Here is a 20,969-nt window from a genome sequence, read left to right as displayed (position 1 = left end):
ATGGCTGAACTTCCTTTCCCTCCGCCATCACATGCTGGCTTCACATTGCCTTAAAATCATGAAAAAAACGCCATGAAATTTTTTTTTTATTTTTTTTTGTGCAAAAACGCTAGAAGCCAGATGTTAGCTGGAAGCTGGAAGAAAAAATGATAGTTTGTTTTACGTTTCCCTTTTGCGTTTTAGCTAACTTTTGGATGCAGCAAACATCCAGGGTTTGCAGCTGAATGCCAGGATATGTGAAATTTATTCTTAAAAACAGTATGTATCCTGCCCCTATAATACAGTTACATCTGACACAATGATATTCATATTAAGGCTTACCATTAATAGAGTGATAACTGCTATAACATTGAACAGTGTAGGTTCTGTTATTGAACATACCACATTCTCAGCTGATATTTTTACATTCTCATGAGGGTCATGGGTTTTAGAGTCATTCCTTTGCTACATTTACAGATTCTCCAGGCATACTGAGGGCTTCTAAAAACCTGAAGCTAATATGTCCTTGGCAATTTGTTCTGCTGCATTAGAAAAGGATTTCAAAGCCTCATCTATGAAGTGTACTGTAATTTGTTGTAGATATGTGGCGTGGAATAGGCATTTCAAATCTACTAAATGTGGATTCTTCTTAAGGTGGAAATCAAATATCAAACATGTTCATACTTTCCATGCCCAGTTAGCCAACTCCTGGTTTTGCCTTAAAAAACTGCATCAGAACTTGCACTAAAGTGTACCTGTCATTATAACTTTCAAAATCTAAATCAACAGTAGATGTGATATAAAGCAAGTTTGCCATATCCATTCATTATTTTTGTTGTTGTTATCATGTTGTAAAACAAAGCTATACTTACCAGAAATCCAGGTCCAGTCTCCTGAAGGCAGATTTTCTGACTTGTGCTGGTTAAAAAAAACAGACTAAACAAAGGAATTGAGGCCAGTACATAGGGTCACGGCTCAATGTGGCCATCAGTCACATGACTGCCTTCTCTCTGTGAGAGCGCAAGTGGCCTGGTATACACAGGACTTCCTGTTTTCTGACTCTTTGAGAAAAAAAAGAGTCAGAAAGCAGGAAGTGCCATGTTCTCTATGATAACTGAAAAAAAAAATAATAATGAATGTAAATTGCAAACTTGTTTCATATCATATCCACTTCTGGTTTAGATTTTGAAAGTTGTAACAACAGTGACACCTTAAAGGGAACCAATCACACCGAATATGCCCCTAATATTGAGGAAACATCCCAAACATCCCCCTGTACCCTCCGTCCCCTCCTCGGTTATGCCGCAATCTTACAATTTTGAAGTCCCACACTGTATGGTATTAAGGTGTAAGTAGTCACGGTTGGTGTATGTAGTCATGGTGTGGGCGGCTGTAGTCATGGTCCTGGGCGGCTGTAAACGCTGTAATCACGCCCAGAGGGGCGTGATTGAAGGAGCTGGCTCTGCCGACGTCACCCGGGGGACTGCGTTCACGTCGGCGGTGCTGCGACGTCTTTAGCACGCCGCGCAAGCGCAGAACATCAGCGTCTTCTCCTGCCGTACTGCACATGCGCGGTGTGCTAAAGACGTCACCGCGCTGCCAACGTGGAAGGCAATCCACGGGTGACGTCAGCAGAGCCAGCTCCTTCAATCACACCCCTCTGGGCGTGATTACAGCGTTCACAGCCGCCCAGGACCATGACTACAGCCGCCCACACCATGACTACATACGCCCATCGTGACTACTTACACCTTATTACCATACAGCGCGGGACTTCAAAAATGTAAGATTGCGGCATAACCAAGGAGGGGACGGGGGCATGTTTGGGAAGCGTGCTGGGCGATGTACCAGCACGTTTCCTTAACATTAAGGCATATTTGGTGTGATTGGTTCCCTTTAAAACTTCATGGTTGATTTCAACTGAAGGCTGGATTCTTACACAGTGTTTTTATGGCATTTTTTGTGGCTATTGTAAAATATAACATGCACTACTTAAAGCATTTTGGATTGGGGAATGCTTGTCGCATTCTTTAAAAGCACAGCAAATTCCGGGAATGGCATTTTTTTTTGCCCCCAGACACAGGTTTTTAGTGATGTTTTTCTTCTTTCCAAGAAAATGTCACAAAAAAAGCCAATGCTGTGTGTGTCATTTTTTGTGCTTTTTTTGGGTGTTTTTTTGTGACTTTTTAACTTTTGTGCCTTGTGTTTTGGTGCATTCTTTGGGTTGGTGTTCTGACTCGAACACGGACTTCATTGCTGAAGTCTGCGTTCGAACGCTGACCCAAATGCACCCGCATCAGAAGGGAAGGAGGTTAAGTCACTTGCATCCCCACTCAACCCATTGGATGCCACACAGAACAGTCTGGCCCCCAGGGGGTTAAGTGAGCATGTATTTCATCTCCACTTAACCTCCTAGGAGCCAGACTGATCTTGTACAGCACCTGTGCCAGCAGCAAATAATGGGCCCAATGGAGCACAGTCTGGCCACAAGGGATTAAGTTAACCCTCTGGGTACCAGACTGTCACTTTCTGTCCCCCCCACGGTGCTCAGTCTGGCTCCCAGGGGGTGGCTGGTGTATGATGGGTCGTGTAAACCTGCTGCTTCAGCTATTGCAAGACTACAACTACTAATTTGCCCAGACAGGTGGATGGCCCCAGGTTGGCATATGATGTGTTGTGAACCATGCTGGGACAGCCTAGATATAACTAGTGTATAACATGATGCTTAGAAAGTGACCCTTTAAAATTCCTTGTTATCTGATGTCACAGCCACTTACACTATGACTGAGGATCAGGCCCGGATTGGTAATCTGGCACAGCGGACAAATGCCCGCTGGGCCGTTAAGATTACCGATCAGTGGGCCGCCGGCCCTTTGCAGAGGCTGAGTGAACAGCGCGGCCAACCGCCGCACTGTTCACTCAGCCTCTGCCAGGGTCATTCTGGGCAGGCATTTGGTCCGGTCCCCGCCTCCCCCCAAGCACACCTGAGGGCTGCTGCCTTAAAAATCCTTTTGAACTCTACCGCTGACGTCGCTTCCGGACGCGCCGCAGAGGCCGGAGATCAAAGGAGAAGACACCGCCGCCGTGCTTCAGCAGAGAATAGCTGGCGGCGGCGCATTCTTCTCCTTTGATCTCCGGCCTCTGCGGCGCGTCCGGAAGTGACGTCAGACGCCAGGGGTAGAGTTCAGCAGACGTGCCTGCGCGCGGCACGTCTGCTGTACAAAGGATTTTAAAGGGGCAGAGCGGCCATTAAGCGGCAGCAGGAAGAAGAAGAGAGAAGGGCCAGAAGGGAGAAGAGGCAGCTGGAGACCGGAGCCAGGAGGTGAGTATACTTTTTTTTTTCACATGGGGGCTGCATAGCCAAAGGGAGCCTATTCTATTTGTGTCACAGGATGGCAAACTATACTGCAGCACAGTGTGGGGTGTGGGGGTTGGGGGCTATGTTATGTGGGGACTGCACAGAGGGGCCAGTATAATACACTGCCCTTTTACTATGTGGGTGTGCTGCACTGGGGGCCCTTCTCTATACACTGGTATATTATACTATACTGTACTGTATGTGGGTACAGTGGGGCCATATACAGGCATAGAGGGGGGTCTAGTACAAAGAGGAGGAACTCAATATATGGGAGCACAGAGGGGGCCCAAACTTCTATAGAAGAGTGGCCTATTACTATATGGCAACACAGCACAGAGGAGGCCTATATCTATATGGGGTACAGAGGGGGCCTGATACTAAAATACTATATGGGTGTGTGCAGAGGGGCCAGACTACCATTCGGAGGCACAAACTGAGCCTAACTGCTTATACAGGGACACAGAGGGAGCACGGTTACAATTTGAAGCAATACACTTGGCGAATTTTTATATAGATGTGGATAAGGCTGGATTGAGGAGCCTAAAATGTTTGTCTGGTAGATCCTGTGAAGACGAGTCATGGCCGGAGAAAACTTCATGATGGCCGAGTCAGACAGAGAGGAAAAGGAAAGGTGAACAACTTAAGAAAAAAATATCACTTGCAATCCATGCAGAGAAGACGCCTCATGTGAGTCACAGGATATACCTGCACTATAATCATTTATATGGTCTGCAGAACGTTTATACAGTTAGGATCTACTATTATATGGTCACTGCTTAGGAAGAATATTGGTCTTTATATAGTGATTTTATTCAGTAACAGTACAGTGGTATTATAAAGTCACTGTATGGTGGTGATAGTGATCATACTATGACTGTATTACTTATCCTGTATATACTGGTACTATTGGTAATATGTCCTTATATAGTGGATTTTATTCAGTATCAGTATGGTGGTATTGGTCATTATATGATGGTAATGGTCATAGTGCAGAGGTATTATTTGTTACTTGTAAACTGGTATTATTGATAATATTGGTCTTTGTTTACTGGTTATGCTTAGTAACAGTGTGGAGGTAACATGTATAGTGATAATACTTCCTCCTTGTATACTGGTATTATAGGTAGTATTGGTCTCTGTTTACTGGGTTTTGTCGGTAACATGTATTGTGATATTTGCTTCCTGTATACTGGTGTTATTTGGTAGCTGTGACTGTTATTTCAGAAATATACAGCGTTATCATGCAGAGAAAATTGTCTTATCAGGGTTAATATTATATATTTGTTTGCTTTCTGTATATCCTAAATTTTTCCCTAAATTTTTTAGCTGCATTGATAGAAAAGAGATAGATAGATAGATAGATAGGAGATAGATAAGAAAGAGATATAGAGATAGAGATAGATAGAGAGATAGGAGATACATGATAAGATATGGTAGATAGAAAGATAGATCCAGTATTAAACAGATATCTAGCAGCTCTTTGATATCTTTGATTGCACATACATGTACAATCCCAACATCACAACACCAAAAACATTGCCTGTCCTTAGGTTGTGTGTGGTATTACAACTTGGCTCCTATCACTTCAATGGAACTGAGCTGCAATACCACACCCAAACTGAGGAGGAGAGTGACATTGTTTCTGGAAGAAAGCAGACATGGTTTTCCCCATTGAAAGGGAATCTATGAGGTCCGTACCAGGTATGGAGTTGTAGATCCCGGCAAACAGGTGTGTGGGAGATATAAGAGCCGTGGCCGTTAGTGCAGTGTAAACTTTTCTAATAAACCTTTTTAATTATCAGCTAATGTGTCTCGACAACAGTTATAGCGTTGCCCTGTATCTCAATCAGTCAGAACAGGAGGGGCTGCTGTGGCTCGGTTCCGCCTCTGTGACACTTCAGCTGGTAATAAAAAGAAGGGTTTTAAAAGTTCAGACTGGACTAAAGGTCCTGTCACTTATATTACCCCCCTACACCTAAACCATCAAATTCACAGCAGATCATGTTATATCTTTATTTTTATGTGTTGATGATGGGCTTTGCATATTTAAGGGAAGTAGTGAGGAACTTTGAAAATTGAAGCAGAATTTGCTGCAGCGTGTATTATACACCGCTATCCATAATATATCAGAGAGAATATGGTATGTGGGCTGCTGAGGTTGGAGTGCCAGGGCTGATTTTTAGTCCCAGTCCGGCCCTGCTGAGGATCAATCACAATTGATTGTGGCTATGATTATACCCTAGTTATTAGCTTTCATGTGATGTCTGTGTAAAGTTGTAAAGCCATGGCTGTCATAGCATGCAGAGAGTTGTGGTTGCGGATTGCAAAGAGTCCTTGTCTATAAATCAGTGCTTCTGAATGTAGTGGCTGCTGCAGATTGTTGCTTTCAGCCCAGACACTTGATGCAATGCCTGATCTGTACTCAGCACTTGAGTGTTAGATTACAGTGATCAATAGCAGACATGATGGGAATCATAATTTTGCAACAGCCTGCCCTGCTCTGTACTGACATCAAGGCTCTGGCCGCCTCAAGGATTTGCAAAGGAGCAAGGGGCATGCAATATGTCTGCTGAGGCTGTGTGGTAAAGAGTAAGGTCGGGTTCACACGCTGTAAAACATCGGCTTTTCTGCGACCCTGCCGGGTTATAGAACGGCCGGTGTCAGTGAAGCTCATCTCGGCCGGTACTGCAGTACTGGCCGGATGAACTTCATTCGTGCTATATTGGGATGAGAGCGCAATTCACTATAGCACACAATGAAAAGTGCATCAGAGCAGCACTTTCCATTGTGTGAGCTGTCAGTTCTGTGCGGCCACTATTAAATGAATACCGGCCACAAAAAACTGACATGTCAGTTTTTCGCGTGGCCGCTTGCAATCCTGGCTGGCGTATATACTATGGGGGAGATTTATCAAAGGGTGTAAAATTTAGACTGGTGCAAACTGCCCACAGCAACCAATCACAGCTCAGCTTTCCTTTCAGCACTGCCTAAAGCTGAGCTGTGATTGGTTGCTGTGGCCAGTTTGCACCAGTCTAAATTCTACACCCTTTAATAAATCTCCCCCTATGTGTATACAATCCGGCCAGGATTGCATTCATTCAGTGGAACGTATCTTTTGAATTAATTATGGCCGTTGTTGCAATTTGCCTTCACAAAGACATAACTTGATGCGTATTTTCGACTGCATGAAAAACGCTGCATATTTTCTGCAGCTTTATGTCTTTTTTTATGGAGATATGTAGTTTTTTGGAGGTGGGGCGCCATTTGCCTTCTCTGCCTAGGGCACCGAAACACTGCCACGTGATTCTTTGGCTCTGGTGTACAGCGCTGGTGCTCATGTGATTCATTTCTGCTGTATAGCACTGGTGTGCAGCCTATTATTCCTTCCTTGTTAAACTACTATCCCCTACATTATGGGTCTCCAAACTGCGGCCCTCCAGCTGTTCGGAAACTACAACTCCCATCATGCCTGAACAGCTAAAGCCTTGGATTTGGCTGTCCAGGCATGATGGGAAATGTAGTTTTGCAACAGCTGGAGGGCCGCAGTTTGGAGACCCATGCCCTACATGCTACAATGGCCTTTTCTTCTGAACGGTGACAGTAACTTAATGCAATCCATGGATCCCTAGTACTGTATAAAGCAGTGCTTCTCACACTTTTTTGTACTGGAGTCTCACCCAACAGAACAAAGTGATGCCTGTGCCTTACAAGACTGACCAATAGGATGCCGGGGCCTCACCATCTGTGGTAGAAGTCCATGCAAACATAAAAAGTATTGCTCACTCTACCCTTCATAATAATGAATAATAGTCAATAATGTTCCTAAACCAGAGATTGTTGCAGCAACTTAGGCCTAATTGCCTGTGTGTGTGTGTGTGTGTGTGTATGTGTATGTATGTATGTGTATATATATATATATATATATATATATATATATATATATATATATATATATATAATGGGATGTGGAGAAATGAATCTGAAGATTGGATAGTGATGACCCTGTTTTGGTAATTTCGCTTCTTCCCTTCTTGTAATCTGATAAAAAGGGGCACCCATTGAGAGTTAAAGAAGAATATGGCAAAAAGCAGGGTGGCAGAATAAAGTTAGTATAGAGTCCAGTAATATAATAAAGGGTGTGTAGGACCGGTGAAACCACGCCGCGCTGTACAGTATTGTACAGTTCCCCCGCTCCCAGCATCTTAGCACAGATGCTTTCCGGCGGGGAGAAGTCCTTACATTCCATGTCCGTGTGAATGCAGCCTTATAGTCACTTTTGTGAAGAATGCCTCCCTAGCTGAGCCTCACCAGCAACTAGGGGGTGCCTCACTGGTAAGGCCCACCTCACAGTTTGAGAAACACTGGTATAAAGTACTGTTATCTGCAAATCCCATCATGCATACATATATTGCAGGGTGTTGAGAAATGCTGGGAGTTGTAGTCCCTTACAGGTTGTGAATCACTTAATAGTGCATGGCTACAGAAATTGGTCTCTTCTGGGGACAGCAATGTGAAGCCTGTTCCCCTATGAAAACTTCATTTGAAGTGAATGATGTTGCATACTATGTACACATCACCACTCACTACTGTACAGGACCTGGGAATCCGGATATAAATCCTGGCTCCTGTACGTACATTTTGTGGCATACTACACAATGTACGTACAGAAGCAGGGACTCCAGCATGCCGCACGCAATGCCATCATTTTATCATGCCCCGCCTGTAGGAGAAGACATGCAAGCTCTGGCACAGGCTGCAGGAGAAGAAAAAGCAAGAGGATATATATATATATATATATTTTTTTTTTTTACTTGACACAGACTAGGGGCATTTGTTTGGGGGGAGAGATTGTAAGTACAATACAAGGGTCATTTAACTAATATACTAGGTGCATCTAGGGGGGAGGGGGTTAATAATAATAATACTTAGGGCATCCTGGAAGAGGGGAAGGGTTAATTACAATACTAGAGCCATACTGGAGGGGGATTAACTACAAGGCTCCGTTCACACTACAAATCCTGCCTTTAATGTGTTTGAATGGGAGGGCTGGCGCACCTCCACTCTCTGCACCTCTCCACTTAAAAAATTGACATGTCAATTCTTTTAGCGGAGAGGTGTAGAGAGCAGAGACGTGTTAGCCCTCCCTTTCAAAGAGATTGAAGGCAGGATTCAACGCCGAGTACACACGGGGGTGGTTTCCGCACGGAATCTTGGCGCCGATTCCGTAGTATGAACGGAGCCTAGAACTAGGGACTAGTTGTGTGTGGAACCTCTTAACTAGAAAAATATGCAACTCAGAGGGGCATGCAGTAGTGTCAGTACACCAGCACAAACTTCCAAACAGTATTAGAAATCCCAACATCATAATGCTGATTATGCTGACTGTCCACTCCGCAGGACACCATCAGTGCAGGGCTGTATTAACAGCTGCTGCTGCCCTAGGCACTAAGCCTGAAGACGCCCCATCTTCACGCACCTATTGGTGATGCCAGACCTGACCAATACCACCATAACATAAATACGGCCCTGCATCCGTACACAGATGGGTTTTTAGGATTAACCTTTAGGAGGTGTTTTTTCCAGATGACGATGGTCTGTAATCCGCTGACTAAAATTATTTTGTGTTGTGAAAGGGGTTGTCTAGCGGTCAGCATTTTTTCTATTATACTCTGCTGGTGCACATAAAACAACGAACATGTTATTGTGTCCGCACTCCGTCAGTGTCGTCCTCTGGTGTTGCCGCTGTCCCCGTCTGACTGCAGAGCCCCCACTTCAGAGACAAACTCATCTTGGCAGTGACAGCCCGCTCAGCCAATCACTGGTTGCGGCCCTGTCCCATCTCAGTCAGTGATTGGCTGAGCAGGCGGTAACTTCCAAGATGAGTTTGTCACTGAAGTGGGGGCTCTGCAGTCATTGGGGGACACTGAGGGGGTGCAGACAGGTAAGGATAACATGTTCATTGCAGGGCCGTTTCTGTGGCATCTGCCGCCTGAGGCAAACCTCAGACGGCCGCCCCACACTAGCAACCCCCCCCCCCCCCCCCAAGCCAGAGCTGCATTCCCACATGTAACGGAGTCTCCCCGGCCCGGACAGCATCTGATAAGATGCTGAGAGCGGGGGAGAACTCTATTGATATGTGCCGCGCTGTAATGACAGCACCACGCGCTGCTGATTCATTACAGCATCGCACATATCAGTACAATACTGCCCCGCTCTCAGCATCTTATCAGATGCTGTCCGGGCAGGGGAGACTCCAGTTACAGGCATTCCTCAACATGGGAATGCAGCCCTAATAGGAATACCCCCCCGGCGCTCCCGCGCGCTCCGATCTGACCGCAGCCCCCGCCGACACTCACCACAGGCTGGAGGGCAAAAGGAGATGCTGGTTGATGGCGCGGGAGCCCGGCGGGGTACAGTGGTGAGCGCTGGGGACAGGAAAGGCAAGCGGCTGCAAGGCTGCTGTCTGCCGCCCCCTGCAGGAGCGCAGAATCTGCCGCCTGAGGCGGAATACTCATTCCGCCTCATGGCAGAAGCGGGCCTGGTTCATTGCTTTGTATGCATCAGCAGCAGTATTTTGATAAGTCAGACTGTCCGACAACCAAGCTCCATTGACATGGAATAAATGTCATGATTTCCGACATAGACTCCACATAGGAATCTGTCCAGAATCCATGTACAAAGCGTCGCACAGTAATGTGAATGATAAGGAAGTATCCTGTCACATCTTGGTTACCATGGCGATGCTGCAGGTGGCAGGTAGTCTGCACAGGGATGGCCCCACAATCTGCACATCCATGGGCAGCACAGCATAGTCAGCAGCACGGTCAGCCACCATCCCTGTCACGATTCCTAGAGATTTTTTTAAAATTATTAAAATTTTTTCCAAGGTGCACATCTGTATAGCATAAACCTATGGCTGTGTCCCAGTGCATTGTGGTAGCATTGCCATACTGGCTTGGTAACGCGAGATCCTAATAGCCCTAATCCTTGTTCTGTGCGATTATTTGGGTTGAGATTGTCTTTTTCCACTAACTTTAATGTAATGTGTGTAGGGAGCCGCCACTCTGACATGGCCGCACGTCCAGTCACTAGAAGGAGGCCTCCACAGCGCCCCTGCTGCTCCAGACTGTGCACTACACCGGCCGCGCTTCCTTCCCTCCGCTTGTGAATGGGTGACGGCAGTTTGACCCTCTCCGCCCCCTGTTACTTGCCGGCAAGGACAAGGATTCTCGGCTTATCATCTGTTTCCCGCAACAAGATGATTGGCTGAATCGCTGACAGCACGTTTGCTGGTTGGGTGGGGGTTACCATGGCAGCGGTAGGCGGAGCTTTAGGGTTTCAGGCATGGAGAGGTCGGGGGGTACGGGGCTGGCGGTCCGCAGGTCCCGGAACAATGTGGTCAGTTCTGGGGGAGGATCTGGACACGGGAACCGACGGGAAGACAAAGGTGGCAATGAACGGAAGACGCGGAGCCGCAGCCTGGTGTTCGGGGCAGGAGTCCCGGCTGTTCTGCTGCTCTATGTGCTCGGGATGAGAGCGCTGGTGCACCTATCACTGCGGCAGCTGGTGACACCCGGCACCCGCAGCACCGGCTTCAATGCCAGCACTGCCAGGTAACTGGGAGGGGGCGCTGTGCACGGACATTCTGTGTGTGTGATGCCTGGGGGGTGAGGGGGCAGCGGTGTGCAGCCTGGGGGGTCAGGGGGCAGCAGTGTACAGCCTGGGGGGTCAGGGGGCAGCGGTGTGCAGCCTGGCAGGTGAGGGGGCAGCGGTGTGCAGCCTGGCAGGTGAGGGGGCAGCGGTGTGCAGCCTGGCAGGTGAGGGGGCAGCGGTGTGCAGCCTGGCAGGTGAGGGGGCAGCGGTGTGCAGCCTGGCAGGTGAGGGGGCAGCGGTGTGCGGCCTGGGGGGTCAGGGGGCAGCGGTGTGCAGCCTGGCAGGTGAGGGGGCAGCGGTGTGCAGCCTGGCAGGTGAGGGGGCAGCGGTGTACAGCCTGGCAGGTGAGGGGGCAGCGGTGTACAGCCTGGCAGGTGAGGGGGCAGCGGTGTACAGCCTGGCAGGTGAGGGGGCAGCGGTGTACAGCCTGGGGGGTCAGGGGGCAGCGGTGTACAGCCTGGCAGGTGAGGGGGCAGCGGTGTACAGCCTGGCAGGTGAGGGGGCAGCGGTGTACAGCCTGGCAGGTGAGGGGGCAGCGGTGTGCAGCCTGGCAGGTGAGGGGGCAGCGGTGTACAGCCTGGCAGGTGAGGGGGCAGCGGTGTACAGCCTGGCAGGTGAGGGGGCAGCGGTGTACAGCCTGGCAGGTGAGGGGGCAGCGGTGTACAGCCTGGCAGGTGAGGGGGCAGCGGTGTACAGCCTGGCAGGTGAGGGGGCAGCAGTGTACAGCCTGGCAGGTGAGGGGGCAGCGGTGTACAGCCTGGCAGGTGAGGGGGCAGCGGTGTGCAGACTGGCAGGTGAGGGGGCAGCGGTGTGCAGCCTGGCGGATAGCTAGACAGCAATAACTGCTAATTCTAGTGTGGACTCATCACACTATGGAACCTCTGCTGTGTGCTGAAGGGAAGCTCGTAGTCTGTCAGCATGAGACCCATACAGTTGTATCAGTGAAGAAGATGATGTGAAGAAGATATTCTGATGTATAATTTGCCAAACATTGTCCACTACTGACTGTATTTGGTATATTTTCTGCTGGTATATGTTTTATTTGGTGGTCAAAGCACGATCAGTCAGATACTGGTGTATAGTGGACCAGATATAATCACTGGCAGACTGGTTTATTAAAGGAGTGCTCCCCACTGTCAGAAAATATATATATATATATATATACAAACAAAACATATTGCAAACTTTATCATTTTCTAAGGAAAAACAGCCTGGCCTTGTGAGAGTGCTAGGTGACCCCATGGTGGTTGTTGCCCTATGAACCCTGAACCAGGCAACAGATAAATGACATATTGCTGCAATGAGCGCCTAAATGACAAAGTTCAGTGGTGTTCTGGTAAAAGCTCAGATACTGCTGCTATCAGTTCATGCACTATAGTCAGTATATACACATGTAGTCATATATAGTATATCTGCACAGTCCATGGTGGCTGGTTGCCGCTGCTGCTAGGTTATGTTATGGCGTGCCCTGCTCATTGCCGAGGTCACCTTGACTTCACCCGTACTGATTGCCGGTAATCCATGAAGTGTTCTCAGCGTAGATTTGTGCTGGATCACCACATCCACCATATTTCCACTGAATATTCATCTCTAGTCCTGTACAGGCTTGTTACATGCAGAGTCTGATTCTACCTCAACATTTCCTGCTTTCTCTGACCTGTGCACTGTGTTGTAGCCGAGCATTCACCTCAGTGTGTATAAAGAGCTGAGGGTTCCTCATATCCTGCCAGCAGTGTGCACATTGCTGTACATGGCTTCCACACTGCTCTGCATTCCCTTGTACAGTGGTTACCTTGGTTTAAGAGTAACTTGGTTTAAGAGCTTACAGTTTTTCAAAATTGTGACTTGGTTTAAGAGCATTGCTTTGGTTTAAGAGCTCCCTTTACTGGGTGGGAGGGGGGTGGGGGAGGGGCATGGTCTGCATAGCTGGGTCTACAGCCCTGTACTCTGACCCAGGAAGTCTACCTTACCTTCCAAATCATAGCAGATCCACTTTAGTGAAAATTTGCTTTGGTTTAAGAGTGGATTTGGATTACAAGCACGGTCCCGGAAGGAATTATGCTCCTAATCCAAGGCACCAAGTCCAGATACAAAGGCAGAAATAAATGGTCCAATCTTTCTTCCATTTAAGGCCCCATTCCCGTTAGCCTCCCGCTCATAATGGGAGTCTATGGGAGGTGCGCGCTCTGCTCTGTCCGCGCTGAAGAATGAACATGTGTACAAGGTCTACTGGTGTCTGGCCGGCCAATCGCCACCCCCCTCCCCCAATTCATCTGTGGGTATAGGTGATGCAGTGCTGGGCAGTGTATGGGATATGAGTCTGTTCTCAGGCACACAGATTCTGTACAGCAATAGGTAGTGTGACAGTATTGGAATTCCGAATTCCGCTGAATTTACTCAGTGTGACCTGGCCCTTAGGGAGGAAGAAAGAGTACCTGGGGACCGCAGAGCCAGGTGAGTATGGTTGTTTGTTTTTTAATATTACAAATGGGGAATACTTCCAGGGGGCGGGGATGCCTACATGAGGGGGGATACCCATGGGGCCAGCACAGTGGGGGTGGATTATTACAGGGGAGGGGGCTTACTACAGTGGGCTTAATATATGGGGAAGGATTACTTACAGAAGGGATTGCCGCCTATAAGGAACTACCTACAGAGGGATGCACAGAGGGGGCCTAACTACTATATGGGGGCATAGAGGGGACAAATATACGGTTATGTAGAGAAGACTTGTGCTGTATGGAAGCACAGAGCCTGATAGTACGGTATATGGAGGTACTGAGTGGCCTAAATACTATTTTGAGGCACATATTATGCATAACTGCTTATACTGTGTGAAGCAATACAGATTTTGTATTGATGAGGCTGATGCTGAAGTGAGGAGCCTAAAATGTTTCATCAGATTCTGTGGAGACAAGTCATGGCTGGAGAAGTTATCACGATGGCTGGGCCTGATGGCGAAGGAAAGGAAGAATGAAAAACTTCACCAGGAAAAAAGACGCCCCCTGTGAGTCACTGGCTATAACTGCACTGTCACTTAAAAAGTCTGCAGTATAGAGCTGGCTCTACCTCTATGTTGTCTATGTTGTTTTCAGTAACAGTATAGTGCAATGGCAGTGTTGGGTGAGGTTAGGGGGTTGGTAGGCAGGTTTAGAATGGCGTTGCTATCAGAGCCGGCTCCAGGTTTTTGCGGGCCCTTGGGTGACAGAGCCTCAGCTGGGCCCCTTATACATTCACTATGCACAATCACCTGAGACACCACGAATATACACAAACACACATTACTGACACACACACACAAACACACACACACAGCACTTATAGCTCAGTGTTCTCCCTCTCTGTCGCGCTGATCTCCACACTGGTAGGTTGAGGACCTGCGGGTCATGTGATCAGGTTCTTTTTCCTTTTCACTTTCTGTGCAGGTCCTGCTCTGTCTCCTGTTTTGTTCTTATGTTCAACGCTCAGCCTGCACTACAGTGAGGGGACTGAACATTAGAGCTGTGGGCCCTGGCACTTGCTCAGGTAAGCCCTGTGCTGACGCGGCCCTGGTTGCTATGGTCAAGGGGGGTTAAGTTGACGTCTTACACCAGTGCCCATTAGATGTCAGCTACACCCCTGCTGAGCAGTCAGGACCTGTCAGTCGGGGCTTTACTTTGGAAGCAGTGACCAAGTAATGTCAGACAAGGAGCTGCCAGGGTATCATGGTGGGCAAGTATGTGTGGTCATTAATGATAATTTAAAGGATAAGTCCGGTGAAATTTTTCATTTAAGTACTGTATTGCCCCCCAAAGTTATACAAATACCAATATACACTTATTACGGGAAATGCTTATAAAGTATTTTTTTCCCTGCACTTACTACTGCATCAAGGCTTCACTTCCTGGATAAAATGGTGATGTCACGACCCGACTCCCAGAGCTGTGCGGCTGTGGCTGCTGGAGAGGATGATGGCAGGGGGATGCGGAGTGTCCCTCCAGTGCCCTGTGTCCCTTAGTGTCCCCCTGCCATCATCCTCTCCAGCAGCCACAGCCCACACAGCTCTGGGAGTCGGGTCGTGACATCACCATTTTATCCAGGAAGTGAAGCCTTGATGCTTCTAACCTGCTGATAGTTTCCCTTTAATCACATAAAGAAGTTCACTGTGGATGGAGGCTCTTGCTGTTCATGGCATGTCCATGAATTTCCCAGCATTTTAAATGTCTGTAGTGTAATACCTAGCCAAATATTATAAAATTATTGTTACACAAACCAGTACATGATGTAAGAATTTCTGGGGAGGAACTCCTTCATATTAAGATTTTTTTCAATGATAGTTCTTCCCAGGGAGCACTGATGTATATCGGAACAGCATTGTAGGTATCTTTCCATTACTATTATTCAGATGAACTTATTTGTTCTTCTTAGTATTGTTATTGTGCCGCTATGTAGATCAGCATATTATAGATTTTTTGGGTTCCCCACTTGGGAACCACACCTCATATTTCCAAAAAGTAGATGTGTGTACTAGTGTGAAGGCTACATTTTTTCAGAATGTACACTAGGTACTTGCGTTAAATGATTTCCTTATGGTCACAGACAACTTTTATTATTGCATTTTTTGTTTGTTCCTTCTAAAAACCATAACTATGCTGGACCATCTGAACTTCATAATAACATCTTTTCAAAAAAAGATTAGAGGTGAAGTTGAAGAAAAAATAATTCTTTTTTATGTGGTTCACTGTGTGGTAAAACATTGCCAGGCTGGTATGAATATGATACTCAGTTTGTATAGTCTTCATCATGTTTTACTATTGTCAAAAAATGTATTACTTAAAGTGAATGTACCATCAGTTACCATTCACTTAAAGCTTTGCACATGAATAGAATGGCGCCAGCGCAGGTTTTATTCATGTGCGAAGCTTAAAGTGAATGTACCATCAAGCCGGGGCTGAAGCACTGGAGGCAGGCCGACCTACCCCCAGTGGGAGGAAACCCCAGCCTCTCTATGATACAGCTCCATTGATTCTAATGGAGACACATCATAGCATGGCGGGGGGTGGGTTGGCCCTGGCCTGATGGTACATTCACTGTAAAGCAAATGTACCTGATGGTATATTCGCTTAACAAATAACCACTTTTTTATGGGGGGAATTTTAACATTTTTTGGCTATTTATACCCATTTTAAATCCACCTATAGGACTCTTCTAGAAGCAATCATTTCATTGCTCATTCAATGCAGTGCTATTGCACTGAACTGCTTTATTGGCGATCTGCTAGTACAGTCTGCCTAAGCCAGAGCAAATCAGTGACTGTAGACCATGACAGTGGATTGGCTTTCTGCGATCTCATACTCATCCTGTGTTGTCAACAGGTTGAAGACTTGATCTGATTGGATGCTATGGACAACACGGTCACAACAGGTTTACTGTTTTACACTTGAGGGGTCAGTGTGTGTTTTCTAATTGAATGACCTGCTCCTAAGCTTGGTGTGTGTTCAGGTTCTTTGAAGCTAAAGCCAGGAACAGATCTTAAATCTTAAAACCGTAAACTTGTGCAATAGATGCAGGTCGCCTTATAATTACCTGCCTTGTCTTTTTTAGCCAGCATTAAAACTCCAGTGTAATGAATGAATGAATCAGCCACGCGGCTCTGTCATTACAGCGCGGTGCATATCTGTACAGTTCCCCTGCTCTCAGCATCTTCTCACAGATGCTGCCCAGGCGGGGGAGGAGAGCCCGTTACAGGCCTTCTACGTCTGTGTTCCACGCGGAACGTGTGAATGCGGCCTTATGCTATTTTCACATGAGATACGTAGCCTATGTTCAGGGGATACATCAGCAGTAGTGTACCACATGTCATCCATGGATTTCAACAGGCTGAACATCAGGGCTGTGGAGTCGGAGTCGGAACTAGTTTTGTCTGGAGTTGGAGTTGGAGCTAGCTTTGGCTGGAGTCTGAGTCGGGAAAAAAATGTACCGACTCCGACTCAGCTTTAAAAAAATTTAGAATTGAATTTTGATTAGAGATGAGCGAACTTGCCGTTTTTCTGGTTCGTATTAACCAGAAATCTCGGCATCTGATTCCCGCTGTCTGCTTGCTCCGTGCAGCGGGTGCATACAGCATAAGGAACGCCTGGAAAACTGGCATACAGCCATTGGCTTTGGCTGTATCCCAGTTTTCTAGGCGTTCCTTACACTGTATCCACCCGCTGCACGGAGCGAGCAGACAGCGGGAATCAAACGTCGAGATTTCTGGTTTATACGAACCAGAAATCCGGCAAGTTCGCTCATCTCTAATTTTGATATGAATTTTACAAGTTTTGCTCATGACTATATATTATGAGCAACATTTTAATCGGACACTGGCCCTATTACATAAGGGTGGTCGGGGAATATATCAGTAATAGGACACTGGCCCTATGACATAAGGGTGGTCATGGAAAAGTTGTAGGTCACTATTTGGCAGTTTGTTTCTGAGCTGGAAGAGTCCATTGTGTGGGGGGGGAGATCTGTGCTGGTCTCTTCCTGGATGCTGGATGACTGTATATGAGCAGCAGTGTAACATAAAGATATCCTGTGTAATATAGAGGAGGAGGAGAAGACATAAGTAGTGTAGCTGTAACCTCTGTCCTCAGTGGGGTGTTTTCTCTCTGGGAGAAGATTGTGTGTTTTTCTTCAGTGTTCTATGGCTGCAGCTGTGTGTGTGTGTGTGTGCTATGGCTACAGCAGGCTGTGTGTGTGTGCTATGGCTGCAGTAGGCTGTGTGTGTGTGTGCTATGGCTGCAGCAGGCTGTGTGTGTGTGTGCTATGGCTGCAGCAGGCTGTGTGTGTGCGCACACTATGGCTGCAGCTGGCTGTGTGTATGTGTTCTATGGCCACAGCAGGCTGTGTGTGTGTGTGTGTGTGGTGTGCGCTATGGCTGCAGCAGGCTGCGTGTGTGTGCGCTATGGCTGCAGCAGGCTGTGTGTGTGTGTGTGTGTGTGTGCGCGCTATGGCTGCAGCAGGCTGTGTGTGTGTGTGTGTGCGCTATGGCTGCAGCAGGCTGTGTGTGTGTGGTGTGCGCTATGGCTGCAGCAGGCTGTGTGTGTGTGTGCTATAGCTGTAGCAGGCTGTGTGGGTGTGTGTACGCTATGGCTGCAGCAGGCTGTGTGGGTGTGCGGGCTATTGCGTGCCCCCACAGTGACCTTTTATATCACTGTGTGACCCCTCTATATCTATATTTGAGACCCCTCTCTATATCACTATGTGTGACCCCCTTATATAACTATGGCTGACCTCTATATTACAGGTATCTGGCATTGTTAGCAGTGTTTCTTTAAGTATGGTGAATATTTAGTTAGAAACATAGAAGACTGTCAGCAGGAAAAGACTACCTGCTCCATCTAGTCTAGTTGTGAGTAGTTCAGGACATGGAGGCTGGAGACTGGCTGCATCCACTGCACACACAGGAGAAGCTGCTTTATATGCAGTATTCCTTTATTCCCTCAGAAGTCGCCCCAGGATCATGTAGGACATTAGGTAGAAGCTGCTGAGCCAGTGTGATAAATAACTCCCCTGCTATATGACCGCCCATTTATGAAGGAGTCGGAGTCTGTCCTGATAAAATTCAGGAGTCGGAGTTGGAGTCGGAGCTGCGGCTTACCGACTCCACAGCCCTGCTGAACATTGCTTTACTAGTGACTATTTTCAGCCAAAGCGCATGTAATCCCATCAAAGAAATAGTAAATTCTTGGAAATTAACTAAACCCCCATGCCTAATTCATTAGAATCAATAGACACAGACATTAAAAAAGGGCTAAGGCTTACTTTTGGGGAAAGTTTTTTATTTTTGGATAATCGCAGTATGTCCCTACACTGTAGCCCTGCTCTATACGGTATGTCCCACTGTGGTTAGGCTCCTATACCGTAAGTGAACCTGTTCTTAGGCCTCCATTCTGTAGACCTCTTTTCCCCTCTGTAGTTGTTTCCTTTGTGTACATCCCCTCTCTAGGTCTTATTTTCAAGGTAGGTCTTATTATTGGAGAAACAGGATATGTATGTGTGTGAATATCTCTAGGAGACCTAATATATGACAAACATATATAAGTGCCAGCACATGAGCATAGTTGGTAAAAAGTAGTTAATTTAGCACAGTTGTCTCTTGGCTGCTGGCTTTTCAGGTGTCAGGGAATTATCAGATTTTTTGAGATAGACACACCCAGGTTGCATGATAAAGCAGAGTTTTCTGATAAGATCCATTTTATGCCATTATAATTAAGGGTGTTGTTTCTGCTATTGCCTTGGAAATATATTCTGAAAACCCATCCCTGTTACTGTATGGCTTTATATATAGGGAATCTGAGGGCAGAATAAACTAGTGACAAATACTGTGCTTATAATCATGTATCACTTAAGGCCCAATTACAATGAACCATCACTTGGCCATTTACTGACTGTTCAGGCTGATCTGTGTAATAGCGCATATTGAAAGGCAGTGATCAGCCGACATGCACAATGTCAGCTGATCATGATTTTGTTAGCGACGATCTGCAGCTTGTAATAGGATCAACGGGAGCAGACTGTCGCTGACTCCAATGGGCTGCCAGAACGATTTAAAGGGAACCTGTCACCCGGGACGCTGATCCAGAGCCCGCCCGACCCCCGGTGCAGCCTTGGATACTTACCCTTTCCTGCAAGTCCTGCTCCTGGAACCGGTCCCGGGACGAAGATATCCACTTCGGAAGCAGTGCAAGCATACAATCGAATACAGATGTATTTTATGAGATTTTCTGCATAAAAATTACTGATACATCACCAGGGCCAGGTTTTATCTCTACTTTGTTGTTCTTACATAGTAAAAATATGTATATTACCCTATCTTAAACCAGCTGTTCATGTTCTGTCATCATTGAGTACAAAGTGTTTTGGCCTCTATATTTTTTTTTTTTTTTACTGTTTTTGTGGGAGATTATAAATTCAGATTTGGGGCCAAAGCCATATGTGGCTTATAGGCATATAGAGACTTCCAATTGTTACTTCTGGATTCACTTCTGGCTCAAAAAAAAAGAAAACGCAAAACCTCTTTGTAAGAGAAAGGTAAAGGGAATTTTTAGGTAGTGCTGTTCAGGCAGTTCCTACAAACAGGGAAAAACAACAACTTGTATTTATCTTCCTGACTTCCACTTCACCACTGGTATCAGCAAGCTCCAGTCCCACAGCGCTTCCAGGTGTCCACTGTGGATAGGCTATTAGTTGGTGGTGGGGCAGCTACTTTAAAGGACAACTTCAGTGCTGCATTTTTATATGGTAATTTAAAAATATTACAAAGTTATAAAACTCTGTAATGTGCTTCAATTACCTATTTACACCTATTTGCGATCTTTCCACCATCACCCCCCCCCCCTTACACACACACACACACACACCCGCGGAAGTATTTTAGTTTTATACGTGTCTTATACTACTCCCATCCCCTAAAGAGGGGCTTTAGGTAAGGTTTGTTAATATGGTTCTTGCTTTTGATTGAAGTTTTCTATGTTGTGGACTTAATGGCCCAGATATACAAAAACATGACAACAAGTCACAGTTCTGGTATTAATTTACCAGATCAATTTGAGAACTTAAAGGTAAACAAATACAGCAGGTGAGAAGACTCTGGGGACAGGATTTACCAAAAACCATAGTGAAGAAGGAAAAAAAATTAAGCTTTTTTCTCAGCGTCCTCGGCCCTGTGGAAACACAACAGCGTGTTAGTCTTCTTACCTGCTGTTACTGCTATGGGCAACAAAAACTGTTTTGGTCTCCGTGTTTTTTCTAAATCTTAAAATCTGGGCCTCTATGTCAGTGTTGTGAACCGCAAAAAAAATAGTTGTACATCCTTTCATCTTTCTGAGCCAAAGTGTGGTTTAAGTTCTGAAAACTTTAAGCCTGCAAGTTTTTTTTTTTTTTTTAAATGACTATTAGTTGTACCTGTTACGAAAGACTTTAAAAGTATATTCCCAATGTTTAGGGTGTGGTA

At 46.5% G+C, this 20,969-nt stretch overlaps 2 protein-coding genes across 3 annotated transcripts in view; one reads left to right on the top strand and one right to left on the bottom strand.

Moving 5' to 3' along the window:
• The window catches only part of MLANA (melan-A), a 66,402-nt gene that overhangs the window by 13,137 nt on the left and 32,296 nt on the right, over positions 1-20,969 (bottom strand). Inside the window, exon 1 of one of the 2 annotated variants that reach the window (XM_069961937.1) lies at positions 10,371-10,890. The exons of the other annotated variant lie outside the window; for it this stretch is intronic. The gene's annotated coding sequence lies outside the window, so the exon portion shown is untranslated. Of the gene's footprint in view, positions 1-10,370; positions 10,891-20,969 lie in introns of those variants that run through there. 2 annotated transcript variants of the gene reach the window in all.
• The window catches only part of ERMP1 (endoplasmic reticulum metallopeptidase 1), a 31,160-nt gene continuing 20,850 nt past the window's right edge, over positions 10,660-20,969 (top strand). The window contains exon 1 of the mRNA XM_069961935.1: positions 10,660-10,950. Coding sequence (XP_069818036.1) covers positions 10,682-10,950 — 269 coding nt within the window. The 5' untranslated portion in view covers positions 10,660-10,681. The remainder of the gene's footprint in view (positions 10,951-20,969) is intronic.

Source organism: Dendropsophus ebraccatus, chromosome 3 (assembly GCF_027789765.1).
Source record: "Dendropsophus ebraccatus isolate aDenEbr1 chromosome 3, aDenEbr1.pat, whole genome shotgun sequence".
NCBI lineage: Eukaryota > Metazoa > Chordata > Amphibia > Anura > Hylidae > Dendropsophus > Dendropsophus ebraccatus.
This window is presented reverse-complemented; position numbering and strand designations above follow the sequence as displayed.